At 40.2% G+C, this 20,858-nt stretch overlaps 1 protein-coding gene across 1 annotated transcript; it reads right to left on the bottom strand.

The window, feature by feature from the left end:
* Window positions 1-3,668: 3,668 nt before the first annotated feature.
* On the bottom strand, window positions 3,669-18,918 carry LOC6582183 (lachesin). Its single transcript, XM_002007851.4, has 12 exons — window positions 18,788-18,918; window positions 13,128-13,739; window positions 11,162-11,268; window positions 9,941-10,145; window positions 9,701-9,862; window positions 9,011-9,139; window positions 7,451-7,541; window positions 7,157-7,240; window positions 6,720-6,829; window positions 5,432-5,494; window positions 4,018-4,299; window positions 3,669-3,906 (listed from the first exon to the last, which is right to left on the bottom strand). Exons 2-12 carry the CDS (start codon window positions 13,240-13,242, stop codon window positions 3,842-3,844), a joined length of 1,413 nt encoding a protein of 470 aa, XP_002007887.2. The 5' UTR covers window positions 13,243-13,739; window positions 18,788-18,918; the 3' UTR covers window positions 3,669-3,841.
* Between the last annotated feature and the right edge of the window lie 1,940 nt (window positions 18,919-20,858).

Here is a 20,858-nt window from a genome sequence, read left to right as displayed (position 1 = left end):
GCTCATTAACGTTTTTGGGCCTAAATGCCGGCAAAGAGTCAAATGTCAAAATACCCGCACCGTAAAGCCGCACAAAATGCCAGCGTTGAGGCAAAAAGGCATTTGCATAACGCCGACGCTGACGCCGCTGTTGCTGCCGACGTCGACGTCGACTGCGCTGCTGTAATTGAGCGCTGAATTAGATGCAAATTGCTGAATAAAACAACAGTTATTTATGTTCGTTACTTTGTTTGCCATTTTGTTCGCATTCTGTTGTTGTTGTTTGTTTGGTGTGGTTTACTTTGCTTGGGTTCAGAGCTCCGTTCAGTGTCCCCCCCCTCCCTTTTAGTCTGGTATCAATCAACCTAAGTTTTTTTTTTTCGTTTATTATGCTTATTTGCGCGTAATAATAACTGCTTACAATTCATCTCAATCTTAAATACAGATTTGATGTGTTCGTTTTGTTTGCTTTGTTATTATTAATATTTATGATTTTCAATGTAGTTTGTAGTTTGTTTATATTACAATAGCTTAGCTGATTAACCGAGCGGCTGTGGAACATAGCTTAACAATAAAATGCAATAAACAAAAATTAAATAAATGAAAATTGAAACTATTAATGTTTGCCATAAGTATTTATTTAAATAACAGAAATTTTAAAACTTTAAAATTTTACTGTAAATTTATTTTTGGCCTAGTTTTTATTAATTTCTGTTGCCGCTCCGCTAATTCAAATTCTTAGCTTAAACAATTATTATTATTATTTTAAAGTTTTTCCTTTTTGTTTTCTCGTTTTGCAGTTCTCAAATTTAATTAGGAAAATGTTCCGTTTTGCAAAAGCTTGCGACATTTAGAATACTATTATTGATTTGATATTTCGTCTTAAATTTTCAATACAGGCAACAAACAACATAATTATTTATTTTATTAATTTATATTTATATATATATGTATATATTTATGTCCATATGTATATTTATTTCTTTTTGCATATTATAATTAATTACAATCGTTTTCACTTAATTTCTCTATCAATTATTTATAGTTAAATAGGCTTAAATACGAGCACTGCCCGCTTTTAATGTACTTTACTTTTATTTTGTTTGATTTCATTTTGTTTTTGGGCTTTTGGGCTTTTGTATTCAGAACTCGTTAATATTTATGCCTTTTGAATTGGAATACTACTTTTATTTATGCTGTTGTGGTGTGTTAGATTTTGTTTTTTTGCTTTCAAGACTGACTGTTTTAATTATATTGCGCTGCTTTATCGAGTTTTATTGTGGCAATAATTATTTATAATTGTTGTTAGCTATTTACATAAAAAGGCAATTTCGATTTACAGCATTTTCATTACATGTAAATATTTTCCTAGAATTATGTAAAACTAATTCGTGTATTTACATTTCGGTTGAGTTGTACAACAAAATAGAGAAACACTTGATAATGTTGATTGAATCAGAAAAACGAGAAGAGAACAACTTTAATTAATAGGCCATAAATAATATTGCATATTTGAGCAAGAAAATATATTTAATGCGCATGCTGACAATTTTGGCCTCTGGCCTGCATGTCCTTGGGGCGAAATGTGTGCTGCTGCTCCTGCTGCAGTCGCTGCTGCTGCTGCTGCTGCCTTATGGTTTGCATTTATAATACTTAATTAGCTGCATTGTTCGCGATAATGGCAGAAGCGACAATGCGTGTAAGTCAACATGCGCATGCCCTTATTTGCCCCACAACAACAACAACAGCAGCAGCAACAGTGGCAATCACATGAAAAATGAAATTGAATGAAATAAAATGCGTTTATTGTGTGGCATCGACAATGTTGACTATTCATATTTCTACTTTGAATACACTCATTTATCTATGCGGAGCAGCGCGGCGAGTCCTTTTACAGTTAACAGCGGTTAACAGTTGTGCATCTTGACCAGCTGCCACGTGCTGCAGCTTTGATGCAACACGGTTTAAATTATTAAAACTGTATACAGTTATGCCAACAACAACAGCAACAACAGCGGCGGCAGCAGCAGCAACACATGACATAAATACAGTAAATTGGCAGCTGCGTTCAGCCCTTCGCCACCCCACTGCACATGGGACAACTTCGGCCCAGTTTATATACACACATTCATATATATTTATATTGTATATACATATATGTATATATATATATTTATATGCAAATGCGCTATATATCTTCTGGCCTTAATACCATTTTTCTTGCTGTCGCTAGCGTTGGGGTTCGACTGGGCAGTCAGCCGCTGGGGCCGCCTTTGGGGGGCAGCGCCATTGGTCTGCATGAATTATGACCAATAAATTGGACATGTTAACTGTGTGTCATTGAGCGCGGGGACAAGAGAGAGTGAGTGAGAGTGAGAGAGAGAGAGAGAGAGAGAGGGAGAGAGAGACTGAGAGCGAGAGACCGCAGGCCACGCAATTTTATGCTGAAATTAATTGCAAGTATTTCGCGCAGACAACGTTTCAGCGTGTCGTGCCACGGGTCGTATGAGTAATAATATAATTAGCATGTGCATTTATTAAAAAATGATGAAAGCGCACAAAAGCACAGCACGGCCAGCAAGGATACAGCAAGGATATGCACAGAAGCCAGTAAAGCAGCAATTTGCCGCCGCTCTACGAAAAATCAAGCCAATGCGAGACAGGAGCACGTTGCCGGAATATTATTATTGCAATTTCTTTTCTCTTGTTGCCGGAGGGGGAAGGGCAGGTGGGCGGCGGCGATCGAGTTGAGGCCGGCAGGTGAGCGTAATATAAAAATTAATCACATTTCGAAGGCGTTTTAATGCTTCGACCAGCTGCATAAAGCCTTGACAAACTAGCCTGCCGCTGCGTTGCCCTTTTGGGCATGGCCTGCTCGCAATTTTCATTTTTTCCTTTTTTTTTTATTCCTTTAAAATAATTGCAATTTTATACATATTAAGACTTGCAAATTTCCTGATAACAAAGGAGAAGCACTAAAGACAAAAGTCGAACAATTTTTGTTTTCTTATGCAACTGAAGAGTAAAGTAAAAGGAAACAAAATAATATAATTAAAGCCATAAAAATAAAAATAAAATTACAGTCACAAAATTGCATATGTATTTCCATCATAAGTTCACGTCAAGGGGGAGATATGATAAATTCTGTTTGTTTTCAGATATGACATATTCATTTCGTTCGTATATTTTCGTTTCTTATTTTAAAATTAATTATAATTCAAGTGCATAAATTGGATATATTCATTTCCATGCGAAATTCAATTAGCAGCTGCCTAAAGAAAAATATTATTTAAGTCTAGGCTGGCAAAGATTTTAGCTTAGTCGAAATAAAATCCTAGAAACACACAACACAAAGGCTCAACAATTGTATTTTACTTTATATACATATAAACTTAAGTATATATATGTATATATTTGCATTTCATATTATTTTTGTATGCTCATATATATAATATTATATTTCCTTCTCTCTGTCTATCTGTCTGTGTGTGTGTGGGGCTTATGCTTAAAAGTTTTCATATTGTACATAGAATGAGCATTTATTGTTGTTTTTGCTACACACGTTAGCAAATTTTCCAATTATTTTTCGTTTCTTTCCTTTGCGGTATTTAACGTAAATTTTCATTATACAAATTTCGTTCATTCGTAAGCTATACCATATATTATTACAACTATAAACATTATTAGTATTTCTCATACATATATATATATTTATATTTCTTTTTTTTTTCGTTTCGGTTTTCAGTTTTCAGTTTGTTTCAGCTGCGAAATAAATACACCCCTAAATACTAACCCTTTTACCCCCTTTGGCTGCATTTTACAAATGCCTTTTTATTATTTTGGAGTAACTAAATTATTGATTTCAGAGCGCAGCGAACAGCAAAACAAATCCTGCGCCCAGCCAGCTCAGCCTATGCATAGCTCCAGCTGTGTGGCCCAACGGAATGCAGCACAAATAGATTTTCATATATTTATATAAATATGTATATGTGTTTTCGTAAGAGATTTTGTTAAATTTATCAGTTAGGCTGAACTTACCCAGTGAGCTGGCGTACTCGTTCGGTGGACGTTCCGTATAGAAAATACTTTTGCCTATCGCCAGGGAGCCCTTGCCGCCGCCGCCGCCGCTCAATGCCGAGAGGCTATTGCCGGCAGCGCCGCCGGGCAGCAGGGCGGTCTGCATCGAGGAGGAGGAGGCGGCCGAGGAGCTGGAACCCGACGACGATGAACCACTGCCAGCATACAAATCGTTTTTCATGGCATAGAGATCCGTTTGCAGCGATTTCGTTGTATCGTTGCGTAAAGATGGTATTATATTGCCTAGAAGAACGAGATTGTGTTGTTGTGAAAACAACGGAAAACAAAATAGCAACAACTAAAATTAGCACGCTTCGACTGCTTAAGGTATGGCTAATAACTCAATAAGAAGAACGCTCACTCCTCCCAATGTTTGTGTAACCTTTGCTGACATGGTTTTCAAGTTAAATTGTGTGGAAATCTTGTGGCAGCCACTTGGCTGCGATACAAAAATTTACCACGCGTACAAACACCAGCAAGAGTACACACCTACATGGACACACACACGCACATACATACACACACGCGGCAACAGTCCTGCATATATAGATATAACACATCCTTTTGTTGCCTGGGAAGGATTACGTTCCGTTGCAGTGGCAGTCGCCGTCGCGCCAGTCACTTTAAATAAAATATGTTTGGTCCTTTCTCAGGAGTTGCCATTGCTGTTGCTGTTGCTGTTGCTGTTGTTGTTGCTGCTGCCTTTGCTGGCAGTGCGCGGCAGTGTTTCAAATGTGTTTCCAACCTAATGCCCCCGAAAATCCCCAACAGCATAATCCGCAGCATATTGCTTTGCCCTGGACTTGCAGCCGACGCCGTCGTCGGGCACACGCTGAGAGCAGAGAGAACTTGAAAGTGTGTGTACTTTTCTGCTCGACTTGAGTTTCGAAAGCCCCACGTTGAAATAGTCAAAAGTGCTTTGCTTTACTTTATCTCTTTTTGTGGGCGTGTCGCTGTCCCCCAGCAGCTCACACTTTGCAGTCTTTCTCTCTCTCTCTCTCTTTCTCTCTCTCTCCTTCTATAAATATATATATATATATATATATGTGTGTGTGTTGGTATTTGTGGCTCTGTGTGGCTTAGATGCTACTTTCGCAGTTTTGTTTGTGGCTCGCCGTATCCTGTATCCTTTTCGGTGAGTGTGTGTGTGCGTGTGTGTGTCTGTGAGTAAGTGTTGGTTTGCCGGTGTGACTTTCACAGTTTATGCAGCGCTCGTCGCTTTCCAGGCTATACGGCATGTGTTAAGCACAAAAGCGAACTGCTATACCCAGCTATAGAGCCACTCGCTCTGCCCCTGCCCCTGCCCCTGCCCCTGCCCCTGGCCATCCATTCACACACATATCGTTAACATCAGCTCGTCTGATACTATACTTACTCTCCCTGGACTCGACGGTGGTGTGCGTTACTTGTTTGGATGGTGTTGATGGCAAAGGTATTTCTGTAAAAGAAAACGGAATCGAATAGCAGCGCATAATTAATTATGATAAAATCAAGCAAACGAGTTTTTAATTTCAAGCACACTCTATATGCATGTGCGTGTATGTGTGTGTGTGTATGTGTGTATATTATACATTCTCTCAATTTATACTGGCGTGAGTTATACATGTGCCAGCTGCTATGCGGTTTTGTATGTCAAGTGGGGCCGGTGGAAAGGTCACAGCATTTTCTTCTCGAACTCAAACGCTCAAGTGGCAAGCGCCTTAAGGAACATAAATTAAAGGCCGTATATAGAGCCTCGATAAGCCACATTATTTGCAAAATCTGGGTCAACATGTTGTGGCGTACGTATATTCAATTTAATTGAAGTTAAGGCTTCGGTCAACATGCATACGCATATATTCCCTAGAAAATTAAAGCAATTTATTGCATATGAAACTCTATATGAATCTATAAGACTAGGGAATTGGAGTTTACCCAGCTGCATGACTTCGTTGTTGCCTTCAAATATTAGTGGGATCTCACTTTGGATGTCTGAGAAAAAACATTTCTAACAAAGTCTACTCCGAATACAATCAACGTACTCTGCTCTCTTTTTTTTTATATTTTTCCATATACGTTTTATACGGTCTCGAAATGCTGAAGTGCATAAAAAATAAATAAATAAATGGAATACAGTAAAAATAAACGAAACACAGAGCAGAACGTGTCGGCCGAGCGTAGTCGGGCCTGTCTGAGACGAGGCTTTTTGCAGGCTGCACGATACAGAGTCAAACAATTCTGGAATGCACCTTTATTTTATGTTTACGTTTACGTTTATGGTGAATGTATCTACGTGTCGTGCTGCTCTTGCTCCTGGTGCTCCTGGTGCTGCTGGTGTAGCTGCTGGCTTGGAAGATCCAGCTCGAAAGCCGAAAGCCGAATGCCCAAACAGACGCAGTTCAGCTCCGTTGGTGGCCGCTCGTTTAGTTTTACGCTCCAAAACACAGCGCATATATCGGAGCGCTAGACGAGCCCCAGTTCGACTCCGGCTGGATTCAGGCTGCTTGTGGGCGCTGGAGCGGCACATAGGTAAAAGCTTTTGGCAAAATTGTGGCTCAAAGGGCGCTCGATATTGCATTGGCTAAGTGTGCATCACAGTGAATGTGTGTGTGTGCCAGTGTGTGTGTGTGTGTATGCTTTTGCTGCAACTAGTGCACTTAAGCTACCAATACAAATGCACTTACCATAAACACGTATGGAGCCTTCCGTTTCCCCAAGAGAATTCTTTGAGATGCATCGATAGTTGCCAAAGTCGCCATATTGTAGGTTTCTTATCGTCAGCTTCATGTGGGCGCTTTTCAAATAGGCAGTTAGAGGGAGACAACATATAGTAATGAGAAAACCAATTGGCAGACGTTCCCAAAAACAACTACGCCAAATACTCTACGAAAACTCCAAGCTCAAGCCGACAAGCGACCAGACAAGTTTAAAGTGTAATAAATAATCATTCTGGAGTTTTGTAGGTGAAATCGTTTTTGGGAACATTTCTGCTTAAATGGCGTGTGCTCATGACCCCAGCTGCTGGCGCTGTAGTCAAGAGCAAATGCATAATAAATATTTAACAACACTATTTTGAGTTGGGCTCTCGAGCTGAGGTTAAAGTTTCAAGCATTTGACTTACCGATACGAGTTCTCAGTGTAGTCGGTCTTGTATTTCTTGCTCGGCAATACCATTACAGAGTTGTACACCCAATAGATGATGGCTCTGCAAAATACAACAGCAACAACAACAACAACGAGTTATTCATAACATATCGAAAAAACTTTGCATGGAATATGAAAACAAAAGGCATAGCAAAATCGCAGGCAGCTACGTTTCAGCCGACTGCTGCAGGTGCAATAGAAATGGAAAACGGAATGTTTAAATGTATGGTACATAGAATTAGAAAAAAAAAAAAGTGGGAGAAAAACTCACTTGGGATGGGCCTCGGTGTGGCAATCGATGGTTACATCTGTGCCAGCTGGCGCGCCAACAAGTTGATTCGGCACCCAAATCATGGGCGAGACTGCAAGAGAGGTGAATGGAGAGAAGCAGAGAAATGTTGATAAAGTGAATGATACCAAAGGGAAATACGAATCAATATATATACATGTATAGAGAGGTATATATATATGTGTGTGTGTTTAGACTGGTTGGCATTGCATTTTAAGCGTTTGGCCAAAGTACGCATAAGCTGCAGCTTAACGTATGTTCAATATGTGTCTGCCCCAAGTGTGTGAATGTGTGTCTGTCTGATGTGCACGTGTGTGTGTGTGTGTGAGTAATGTCGTCTGTCTGCCAAGCTTAAAATGAAAGTTCAATGACAAAGCTAAAAAAGAGAAAACTTATGCGAGACAATACGCTCGTTGCCTGCCTGAGCTGACTCTGGCGCAAAAAGTAAGAAAAATGAAGTAAAGTTTAGCAGGAAGTACGTGATGTGGTTGCCAGCAACTATTAAAAAAAAAAAAAAAAGTAGGAGGAGGTGCCTACAGCTCGGGGCACATAGCTAATATACTTTTAGAGTTGAGCCGGGCTAAACGATTGAAAGTGCTGTGAAATTTCAATATATTACAGCCAGCTATTTGCGCTATTTATTCATTTAGACAAGCTGAACTCGCATCAATTGAAGTTATTTCAAGTCGCGCTTGTCAACAATTTCATTAGATATCAGTGCCGTGGGCAAGGCCTGGGCTGCTGCTTATAGTCGCCCATCAATATTTATCCATTGAGCCTCGCATGCGGCATAGTTTGCCCCAGTTTTTCGCACAATGCAAACACGAGATTGAAACAGCGAATGGCTGGTTGGAAATTTAAACGCGCACTGTCAATGCCTACCTGTATTTCGCAATATTCCCCGACCAGACCGCCCCCTCCCCCACACACCTGTGCACCGTTGCCACGCACAAACCGTTCATAATAAAATAGGAGCAGGCAGGCAAAAAAACAGAAGAAAAGAGAAAAAAGATGGGAAACGCCGTCAAAGTCATACGTGCAATGCCGGCAAGTGACTTTATTGCAGGTACGTGACGTGAATTATTGTCAGTGTGTAGGCATGGCGCAGCGCGAGAGGTGGCAAGGGGCGGGGGACAGCAGAAACTCGTTAGGATTAACAAGCGTTTACTTGGCGCACGGCGTGCAACAGCCGCACAACTTTAACGCCCGACTCCATATATCAGGTGCATTAGCAAGACTGCGCTTGTCACGGGGCGCAGCAGCTAAATTGATGAGCAGCCGGCACAGAGACTCTCCTGACTCTTGCCTGCCTGCCAGCCTGGATGGATGGATGAATTGCCGCATAGATACTCCATCGCGACTGCGAGTCGTTGTCATCGTTCTCGTTAAGTGCGCGCGCGTGTTACAGCCATGCCAATATAATGTTTATATGTGTGTGTGTCTCTCTCTCCCACTCCCTGTGCGTGTGTCTGTGTGTGTGTAGTTTTCATTTCGCTTAAGTCAATCGACTTGTACATATAAATGTTTGTCTATACTACTTACACTCCACATCCAATATAATGCGCTTCGAGACGGAGGGCGGCACACCATTGGTGGCTATGCACAGATAGGCGCCCATTTCATTGCGGCTCACTTTGGTCAATGGCAGGACATCCCCATCGTAGACCAGGACTGCCGTTGTTGTTGTTGTTGTTGATGTTATTTTTTGGTTTTTGATGTTTGCCGGAAGGAAGCGTCCGCACCATGGAAATAAACGTGCAGAGCATGAAGAATTTTCAATGAGACAGCAGCTAAATGACATGTGTACATAGATGCGTGGGTAGCTCAAAGAGTTGTTGATGTATGAGAACTCATTTAAGTTAGCAATAAATGGGAGTCTCAAGTTGAGATTTTGTAAATGTATTAGAAGCTTTGTATTATTTAAATTGGAATTGATTTTAAGGATAAACTTTGAATAAGATAGCATATGTACTTATCTATTTCTTATCTATTTTTTTTCAATTACAGAAACGTATAAGTGCTCAAATATTACAGAAACTTATTAAGAAAATATCATTTGGGAGACATTTTTTGTGCCATTAGCATTATTACATTTTTAATAATGTATGAAGTACAATTGTAAAGAAATATATAAGAATCATCAACATTCATTCCATTTTGCATTTTTTCTGGTCTGGTTAGTTAATCGAACAACCCTCGCTGGGGCATTTCATACCCGACCCCCAATCATACCTTTTTTCTTTTTCTCCACAGCGATTTCCTCGCCATCCTCGCGACGCCAAATGATTTTGGGCGTGGGGAAGCCATCGGCGCGACATGTCATGTTGATGTTCTGGTTTTCACGCACTGCCACCGAAGATGGCGTGCTCTCAATGTCCAGTATGTTGGGTGGCACTGCAACGCAATTGGCATTGGGTGAGCATTAGGGGAGAACTGGAGGGTATATGGAGTATATGTTTGCCCGGTACTTACCCACCACCTGCAGGTAGCCAACCTGGCTAATCATGGGATTGGTGTTGACCTGGCACATGTAATAGCCGCGATCGTCCTGGTGCGCCTGGTTCACGTGCAGCAGCCAGGTGTTGTCCGCATAGGTAATACTGTAGCGCGGTATGCGCGAGATGACGTGTCTATGTATGGTGAGTATCATCTGGCGATCTATGTGTATCCAGGCAACCTACAAAGGACCAATCGATATACAATTGTGCAACACGCACACTCACACACACACACACACGCACACACTAGCTGTAATAAATGAATGCGTTGTTGTGACGCATGAAAGTGGCTAGAAAAAAAAAAAATGAGAGAAAGCCAGCTTGACAGCTGTTTCCGCTTTTTTAATACACTTTTTCTTTTTCCTAGCCGCATCAGTTTGGCTTCGTTTGCTTACATTGCGTGTGACACAAGGACAGGGCATGCTGTCCCGACAAGGATTTTGTCCTGCCGCCGCCTTTGCTGCAAACTTTTCAAATTTACTTTCTGCCCAGTGACAGCAATGAGTTTCTCGTTTTCAGCTCGACAATAACCACCAGCAGCACTAGGAGCAGCTCGTTGGCAACCAATGTTGATGAAAGTCCAATAAGAAGCAGATAGAAGAAGCTGCCAGAGACAGCGACAGCGACAGCGACAGAGGCAGAGACAGAGAGTCTCTGAAGCTCTGGACTCGCATGTCCATAGAAAAGCGAACAGCAGGCGAGCATTTTATATGAAGTTGATATGGCGAGTAAATATTTGTGATTTGTTATGAGAGCGCGGCCCGAGCAGGGCAACTGAGATAAATGATAAGTGATTTTCTAGTCATTCTGTTGGCTCCACAAAGCAGGCTTTCATCGTATTAGTTTTTCAGCTCGAACTTATCAAACTGTTGATTTAGTTGCCTTTGTGCTATGATGTGGCGACTTCTTCATTATTAGTTTTCTTTCTACTCTGCTCGAGTCTAAAACAGTTGCTCAACAGAGAGCTGGCTAGGCCACAGCTTGTCATAGACACAGCAGCTGGCTTCATTTCTAACTGTCAATTCGGCATTAGAGTCTGCCCGAGAGTGAGTGAGTGCTGCGAGCAATTCACAAAATTGATTTCAGACAGTTTTGCCCGTCTGGAGCGCCCCATGGCGAATGGATGTTTCACAGCGTACGCACGATTTATGACACTTGCTGGCCCCTCCCTCTGGTCACTCCTCTCTGCACTCACCTTGTAGCCGCCCAAGTGCTCGACCACACAGGGCAGATTGGCATCACGGCCCACGGCAACGGTGACATTTGGTATGGGCTGTGCGAAGCGTGGCTCATCCATCATAACTGTGAATGAAGAGCAAAATAGACAACTCGGTTAGTTAATGAGCAGCATCTGCAGCTAAATGAGAACTCAAATATGCTAATGAGAGTGGGCGAACATAATCAGAGATGGAGAGAGATAGAGTATGAGAGAGAGGGAGAGAGATACAGAGAGCGAGAGTTAACTAAAAACAAATTAGAGAAGGAATAAGTAACCCTGGTAGATATAGAAAGGGAATGTAGCTATAGAATATAGTTTATGAAGTTTATTTATATTTAACATAATTTATTTTTTAATTAATATCTGTATTATCTCTGTTCATCTTTCTTCTTACAATACTTTCATTTCATATAAATTATTAGACATTAATCTTGTGAAAATTCAAATTTAAAAGGAAATATTTATAAACAAAATATTCCCCCAATCCTTCAACTATTTGTTCAGCTTGAAATATTGTAGGATTTAGCCAGGGGCTATTCGAACAAAGCTTTTCAAATAGAACGAGGTGTTGGGTGTCGAAACTGTCGAGCTGAGTCATAATTTAATTAGTAAAATGAGACCTCAAATTGCCCGAGACGACGAGGCTGGCATCCAGCAGCTAGATTGCATTCAATTTCAATGCCAGCTCCGCGTCCGTGTCCGTGTCCGTGCTGCCCTGGCTGTTGCTGTTCGCAGCGTGGTTCATGGCGCCAGGTGCAGCGCTGTTGGCATGCGGGCCTGCAATTGTGTGCTGAAGATAACAAGACCCGCTCTAGCTGCACACCCTGCACGCCCTGCACACCCTAAGCCTGCCGCATTGCTGTGGCAATGGATGAACGCGGGCATCCACTTGCCGTGCTTAACAGCCGGGCTGATGTTTTGCTTTTGTATGCCATTTCCGCAGCTAAAGAACATACACACACACACACACACACACACACATACCCATAAACAGTACACGTAATGAATGCATAGAAAAACAAAAGTGAATTGCAACAGCAACAAAAGCAACAACAACCAAGGACGTCCGCAATGCCTCAACAGGCTGCGGCCACGGACTACCGCCACGGACTACCGACTACGTGCCGACAGCAGCTCCGGCTCCCGGCTAGATAAAAAAAAGTAAATTATAATAAAACACGGCGCAAAAAATGAACTGCTTTGTTAAATTATTTCATAATGACACTAACGCAGCCGTTGATTATATTTGGCCTGCGGGTCATGGACTTCCGGCGGCAGCTGCAGCTGCTCTGGCAGTTGCAGTCGCAGTTGCAATTCCAGCTTAACCAACTAGCATCAGCTACATACATATATATTTCTATTTGCATGGCATATCCTTTTTTTGGCAGCTATAATTAATGTGTTTTAATTGCCGAATGTATAGAGTGTAGGGAAATGTTGCAAAAATCTTTTTTGCTTGCCCCAAAAAGTATGCTACATTTATTTTTACAATTGGGGAAATTTGAATTGTGTTAAAGCTCGTCAGAATGTGAATATCTTCAATGGAATATTTGCTACAGATTTTATTGTATATTCAATAAATTAAGCCAATAATCTGGTTTACTTGAATTGTAATTCTTATATACCATTGGATTTTCAGATTTATCAAATATCAATAACGTACACTAATAGCTTTTACATGCTGAAAATGATTTACAAAATGAAGAATTAATTTCCTGTTTGGCAATTGGATTGCAAAACTTCAGTTATTAAGCTTAGCTCAATAGGCTTAGCAACGTATCTCAATTACCAAATTTCACTTCATTATAATAATAATAATAATAATAATAAAAAAAAATTACACAAAATTTTAAATTTCGTTCTATGCCAAATCATTTCATTTTTAATCAGACAACAAAATTTACATCACATATTAAATTTAATAATAAATTCTTTCGCTTACCGTGGGTTACCAGGTTCGTCATGTAGATGAGGAACATAATCCGCCGATTTGTGAAACGGCTTGGAAATATGTTGAGCGCAATTAGCAAAAGTTTAATTACCGTTATTATGAACATTTTGTTCAGTGCAATTTGTGCGCTTAATTAGAATTAGTTAAATACACACACACACACACACGCGCGCACACTAACACACACGCACACAGTGACTATTCGTTTAATTACACGCCTTCCCCTTGGCTTTTTTTGGGCTTTAGTTTTTCACGGCGATTTCCATTTGTAGGCTTCACTCTTATTTTTCGTTCATTTTATACGTTTGTTTTGCGGTTGTGTGTGTATGTTTCGATTTCTTTTTTTTTTTTTTTGTTTTTGTTTTTTTTTTTTGCTGTTTCACATTTATTTGATTTGCGTAATTTAATTTGCACACACAAGTGAACACTCGCGCATATTTCGTATATATTCGTATATTCGGACGATGCCAATTCAAATTTCATTTAGCGTAAAGCTTTAAAAATCGCTTAATTCACTTGACGCGTCGATTCGCATTGTTGTTGGCGCTGTTATTGTTGTAATTGTTGTTGATGTTGTTGCTGTTGTTGTTGTTGTTGTTGCTGCTGCAGACGAAACAATGAAAATTGAAAATAAAAAATGCATTGCTGAGCGGATTTGAGGGTGGCAAGAGATATGCACAGAGGCGCAACCGATTTCAGGGATTAAAGCATTTATTATTATTATGGCACTCGCCAGCTCCACTCTTGTTGCTGTTGTTGTTGTGTGTGTGTGTTGGTGTGCCTAGCACACTCATACGCACTGTAGGTCTGGCGTTTTATGGGTTATGACTCGTTCGCTTGTTGTTGCTGCTATTGTTGGCATTTTCGGTTTTGCAAAGTTCATTTGACTGCTTCTCTGTGTGTCACTGACTCTATATATATGTAGCTGTATACGTATGTGTGTGTGTGCTACATTTATTATTAATAGCGCTTTATTCCGGACCAGAGCTGTGTGTGTATACAAATGAACGCGTTGCATTGATGTTGCTATTTTATGACCACTACGCAAGTGTTGTTGCTCCAGTTGACTTTGCTGTTGTTGTTGTTGCTGTTGTAGCGGCTGTCGTTGTCATAACATGGCCACATTTTCATTGCACATGAATTGCTACATTTTGTAGCGCTGCCAACTCCAATTGCATTGCATTTACATGTTTCAAGTGGACATTGTGACTATAACATTCATTTTGTGGGCACTATTTTTGGCGAGATTTATGTTAGCTAACATTTGTGAGCTCGGTAGAGAAACTTTGCGAATTGTTAAATTTAAAGTGTGGAAGTGAAATGATTTTACAGATCAAAGTCGCTAATAGGTTGGTGATTACAGAAGATCATAAAAAATACTTTGATGAACTGTGATTTGAGTAAGTAAGAGCTTAGCCTGAGAGATAAGAGTGAAACGAAAGAGCAGTGGAACAGTTTTTGACAAAGACTTTATATAAAATGTAAATCGTTGAGCTGTCTAGAGGGGTATGGTTAATCTAATAGGATTACCTTTCAGCTCCTGTATGAAACCTTGTTACTCAACACTTACTAAAAGTGTATTTGGACTTCGCTTCGTTTCGCTTTGCCAGTCTTCACACTGTCTTTATATGTTTGCGTTTAAATGCACTGTAACTGAGTGATACGTTTGGGTTTTTATGGCGCCCTGTGACTTGGCCAGTTCAATTTTGGCAAATGATTTATGAATGCATATGACATATCAGCATCCGTCGCCTGTCGCCCGTCGCCCGTCCCCTGTCGCCCCTTCCCTGTCGCCTATCCACCCTTGTCGCTGGGACTGTTGCATGGCACTCCCATCACTTCAGTTGGCGCATCAAGACATTAATATTTGATTCAGCTGTTGTTTTTTTTTTTCGTCAACAGATTTCGCTTGGCTTAAATATATTTATACGCATGCATTTAATAATAAAAACGAATAATAGTATAATTCTTTCATTTTTTATGTTGCATTCAAAGTATTTAAGGCTCTGCCGCGCACAATATTTACATACCAAAGTAAACAAAGGGCGAGAGAGTTCAGCGCCGGTTTTATTTAAATGGCAATTTAATATTTTTTGCCCCACTATTTGTTGTGCTTCTCATGAAAAATGCAGGCAGCAGCGCTTCATAAAAATCGCTTGCATTAAATATAATTGACAGTGTATAGAACAAAAGGATTTGTCAAGTTGTCGTGCTCCTTTTATAAATGTAATAAATGAGAACTTTGATAATGGCATTTAATGTTTTCAAAAACTGCAATAAAAGTGCATAATGCACTTTAGATTGCTTAATTGTGCGATGCGCGCCATAAAAATATGAATTATTGGCTTTAAGCGCGAAATTTAAATGAAGAATATTTAATAAATTAAACTGATATCGCATATTCATGGAAGTTAACGAGTTTAATATTTTCTGTATATTTTTATGCATGAGCTTTCATTCTTCCCATTTAATTGGAGAGAATATTCTTTAATTGTATATGTTTCTGATATGATTGTGTTTTCAGTTATAGCTCATACAATATAAATGACAAGCAGCTAAAGTTTCTGCTTTCCTTTATTTAATTTTATTTTCTTTATACATGTCAACAATATTCTTAAAATATTTTGGAACTTTTTTGATTTATTTTATTTTAAATTCATTGAATAGGTGCTTCGAGTACGTTTTTGCCTCCTTTTGCCTTTACACATATGAAAGCTAAATTTAATTATATATGTAAAAACTAAAAGGATATTTTGAGCAGAGACATGCAATTTTCAGTTATTGTAAATAGATTTCTAAATAAAATCTTTGTATTACTTTTAGCCTAAAATTTCGTGCTTTGGTTTAAATGCTCAGCAATGAAAAAAGGGGCGAGTCTTAATAAATTAATTTAAACACATTTTATGTAGTATGGTATGGTATGGTATCAAACCAGTCCAAATTTGCAGCTAAGAGCTCTAATTTCTTATCTTTTTTTTTTATACTTTAATTATACCTCTTCCTTACCTTAAGTTCTCTTAATTACACTTCACTTCCTCTCACTCATTTATAAATCAATTTTTCAACAATTTCATGGCATTTCAACTAATGTCTTAATTTCTATTCTTCACACAAACAAAACAGAAATCAACTACAAATCAATTACAATGACCTCCAAACATCTGTCACAAATTTACATATGACGCGCCACAAATTTCAGCAGCCACAAATACACGTACTAGCCCACACATGACTAACCAAGGGGGCGTGGCTGGCTGTGCATGTGTGTGTGTGTATGTGTGTGTATGTGCAAGTAAAGTCTGCTGGCGAAATGGGCGTTTTGTTGCTTGCCGTTGACATTTTACGGCTGACGACAATGTTTTTGCCTTCGTCACGCCCCCCGACAGAAGCAGCAACAGCAGCAGCAGCAGGAGCAGGAGCGGGGAAAGTAATTAGGTTGAAATTACAAATTATGGGTTCATGTACCAGATTATAGCGACAAAATCAGAGAAACGCACATGCCTGGAAATTACAGCATTTATTTTCGGGTCATATAGTAGAGCGACGGAAGGGGACCTAAATATCCAAATGGACAGAACAAAGCAGGAGTAGGAGGAGCTGGAGCTAGAGCAGCAGCAGCAGCAGCAGCTCGTTAAAAAGCACTTAGGAGCATAGGGGGCATAAAATCGGTACGTCAGTTGGGTAATTATGATGCAATCAGTTTGAAAACAAATGAACAAGTCTAAAAAAAAGGCCACTCTGACACATATAAATGGAAAGGCAACCTTTGGAATAGCAACGGAGTCATATATATTTTTAAAAGCAAATGCATTTTTCTATTATTTTCTTTTGAATTGTAGTTTAAATTTTCAATTCCATTCGCAGAACATAAATTATGCGAGAGCTGGGGCAAAGAAATGGCAACCAAAAGGCTGTCATCTCGACTGCATCTTGAGTGGCGGCACAGACAGACAGGCAGCTGACAGCAGCCAGTGCAAATGGAATCGCGCCTGACAGCGTGACGTTGCAGAGAGAAAGGATAATGGATAATGCAGCAGCAGTAGCAGCAGCAGGAGTAGCAGCAGCAGCAGCAGCAGGAGTAGCGGCATTGCAATCTTATTGCCAGCATGGAAAAAAATCAAGCACATGAGCATATACATATACGATATATATATCTATATATATTGGTCTTGATATTGCCTCAACAAGTTAAAAAGTTAATTTGTATGCACGTGGCGAAACAAAGGCAAAAGCTTGAAGCATTTAAAGATCCATTAAACATTATAATTGCTATCCCAAATAAACAAAAGGCCATTTTTTGTATTTTTGTAATTATTCAAATATTTCTTTAAGCTAATTAGCTCGTTTTGGCTATTAATTGTAGCCTTTTGTTCAGCTGGAGGACATGCAAAACAATACAATCGAGTGCCCCTTGGCTGCTTGCCTTTGGCGTATAAGAAGCAGAGCACATAAGTAGCTTAAAAGTATGCTACAAAAAAAGACGAAACGAAAGGAGAGCAAAAACAGCTTTGTGGTTCATTTGAACAGTCGCGACTTGAGCTTTCGGTATTTATATACACATCGATACGTGGAAAATTCAGCTAAATTTTGTTCATGGCTTATGGGTAATTAATAAGCCATAAAACGAGCTTCAGAAGTGGTTTCTCAACCGAGTACAAATTTGTATACATTACATTCTGTCTTTCTGTCGAAATCAATCAGCAATCAATCCGCATTTTGTTCAACTTGCCTTCAGCACATCAAACCACATTACAATAAAAAAAATGAGAAAGAAATTGCTAAGATAATATTACACTTTTCAATAAGTCAAGATATGATTTATTCCCACTGCGCCAAGCACAAATCTGTCGTGCAGCAAAGAAGATAAGCGATTGTTTTTATTTATGCAGCGCTATCAATAACTGCTAGTGCAATGAAGCAGCAATTGAAGCTGGCAGCTGATGTCCTGGGGGAAGGACGCGCAGCCAGCTACCATAACGAGACAAATGATAGAAAAACCATTGCCGCGTAATTTGGATGAGAGTGCGGCGGGTTAGCATTTACCGCTGAGAACGGCACCAGGCAGGAGACGTAATGCCTTTACAAGCTGAAGGATATTAAAAACAAGTGCGCCAAAGTGCAACTGCAATAGCAGCAGGGGCAGCAGGAGGAGGAGCATCAGGCAAAAGCGTAGAAAATGTTGCATAAACTTAACATAAATAATGAAAGCAATATTTCAACCCAACCAGCGGGCAGGATGAAACAAAGCGGAGTCATGGAATAAGGAGCTGCTTGCTGCATAAGCAGCCGCAGCGCAACAAATGAAGTTTGGATGACTTGCAACGCGGCTGCTGCAGCCAGTGCTGCTGCTGTTGCTGCTGCCTGATTGCCGTGAAATTTATGTGAGAGGGCAGCAACAGCAACAGCAACAGTGGAGGAATTTGTAGTTTAGCTTTTTCTTTTTCTTTTTTTTTAATGAATTTGCAAGCATGCAAATTACAAAACGGAGTTCAGGTAACATTGACGTTGCGGCATTTACGTTCTGGCCGTGTTTTATGGTCGCACTGTTAAACACATTTCCATGGCCTTTCTCTTGTCATGTCATTTGATGCACTTTCATCTCATTAATTATTGATTAACATTTGATTTAATTTATTTAATAATTATTTTACTTGCTGACTCGCACAACACAGCGAAACACACAAACAGTTGCCACGGCACTTTCAGTATTGTTGCTCTTTGTTGTTGTCGCTTGACACACGGCCACGTTTGGCGTCCACTTCCGGCGCAGTTTCGAGTCGAACTGATGGCTCGATGCTTCGCTTCATTGGCAGCCAATGCCGCAGCGCTCGTTTCGCTAAGCCGAAGCCCACTTCGTCTTCGGCTCCGATGCTCGTGTTTGTGCTCGGCTTTCGTCAAGTTTCGAGTTTCGCTCAAGTTGTTGTTGTTGCGCTGCGCCTGCGTCGCGGCTTTCGAACGAAACACGTGCGCCGAGATATGTATGAAAGGCGAATAAAAATAAGCACAACAAAACCAAAATAAACAGTTTGTTTGAGCTTCGCGCCTTTTTCGAACTTCGCTCTCAGCTGGCAGCGTGCTGACAACGTGGGTGGCCCGACTGCCTGTTGTGTGGGTGCCCCAACAGCAACAACAACAACAAAAACAACAGCAAAAGCCGTAGAGAGAAAAAAAAGTAATACACAGCGCATAAATCTCATTGGCCAAGAATGTGTGCACAAATTAATACAAAGAGCGACGCTGCCTGTTGTTGTTGGCTGTTGGGCCATTAGGCATTAGGCCTACAAGCCACCCCCTTGAACTTGAATTGGATTTGCAAACACGGTGCGTAGCGGCAGACGAACCAGATAAGCGTCAAAGTCTGCGCATCAGCTGTGCCGTAATTGACAGTAAGTGGGGTAACTTTAGGCCTCTGCAGTGGAAATCAAAATCTTGTCATGCATGAAACGAGAAGACTCTGATTTAGGAGTTGACAGTGCATAAACTAAGTGCTATATCTTGCAGCTACTCAAAGGAAATCATATCAAATAAATTAGTATTAGAAATTTAATCTTCAGTCCGTAATCGTTCCTCGAAAACACTTTGCAGTCAGCCAATTAAAATGTCAACATTTTTTTCCACTATCTGCTTGATAGTTTCATTTACTGCAAAATATGTTAACGAGCTACATATATGTGCTCTCTCTAATGCTAGAGAGCTGTTGGCTACTCGCTGCATCAGATTGTTGTGCACTTAAATATTCTGCATACGCAATTATGTCAGTTACAGTTTTGTGGGCGGGCAGTTTAATGTACCGTCTGTGGGCGTGGGCTGCATATTTGTTCTGCTTGCGCAATCATAACGCACAAGCGCACAGGCAACAATATTTTATTCAATCTTTGGCTAGAGCTGCTCTGCAGCAAAACACATTCGCTGGACAGCTAAATTTTGAACCAACGCGATGCTAGTCTCATCTGCCCCAGAATATGCAAACAGAGCTCGCAGTGCACACAACTGCGATATACCCTGGGTTGCAGTATTTAAAAATTGGTCAACATTGAAATGTGGATTATGTTGAGGTGAAGTTGAATAATTTGGAGCGATTGCTGATCCAATTTAGTATAATCTGACATAATTTTCGACAGTCATACAGACAAAGAGACAAATAATTTGCCTATTATACCCTCTTCCCATATTTTCTATGGTAAAATAAATTATTTTGTGATATTTTGTATCTTGCCGCTGGTTTGACTGCGGCGAGCACTTGGAAAATACAAGTTTTTGTTTGTATTACAAGTTCTAGAAATAAACAAACGAAGCACTTCCTTTGTGCCACATCTTCAAGGAAAGACATGGCCACTGCCTCTGCCTCTGCTTCTGCCGGAAGTGCGCGCTTATACCAAAATTTGTTTTGTCTTACAGCATAAGAATCTTGTTTGCTTTGTGGCCAGATTGAAAAGGCAGGCCAAAAAAAAGGCCAAGCAGACCGACAAGCCGGAGCTGTTACTTTAATGGACATTCGCTCTGTACTCGTTTATGATATAATACATATATATATGATATCATGTCTTATCATATCATATAATATTGTCGACAAAACACATCATAAAGTGGGCTTTGGATTTATGTATATTTTGGCTAACTTCTGCATATGCTCATCATCTTTGTATCTCTCTCTTTCTCGTGCTGTCTGAGTGTTTTCCCTTTTTTATATTTATTGCATCATTCGTTGCTGTAAACTCGCAT

This window comes from Drosophila mojavensis, unplaced genomic scaffold (assembly GCF_018153725.1).
Source record: "Drosophila mojavensis isolate 15081-1352.22 unplaced genomic scaffold, ASM1815372v1 contig_74, whole genome shotgun sequence".
Lineage (NCBI taxonomy): Eukaryota > Metazoa > Arthropoda > Insecta > Diptera > Drosophilidae > Drosophila > Drosophila mojavensis.
Note: the sequence above shows the minus strand (reverse complement) of the source record. Positions and strands in the feature narration are given on the sequence as shown.

What these genes read in the sequence shown, in the direction of transcription:
- LOC6582183 (XM_002007851.4), bottom strand. Translation starts at nt 13,242, where the DNA reads ATGTTCATAATAACGGTAATTAAACTTTTGCTAATTGCGCTCAACATA. An exon ending in CACACCGAGGCCCATCCCAA is followed by an intron (nt 7,241 to 7,450) that starts GTGAGTTTTTCT and finishes TGTATTTTGCAG; the next exon opens with AGCCATCATCTATTGGGTGT. An exon ending in CACCGTCGAGTCCAGGGAGA is followed by an intron (nt 4,300 to 5,431) that starts GTAAGTATAGTA and finishes TCGTTCTTCTAG; the next exon opens with GCAATATAATACCATCTTTA.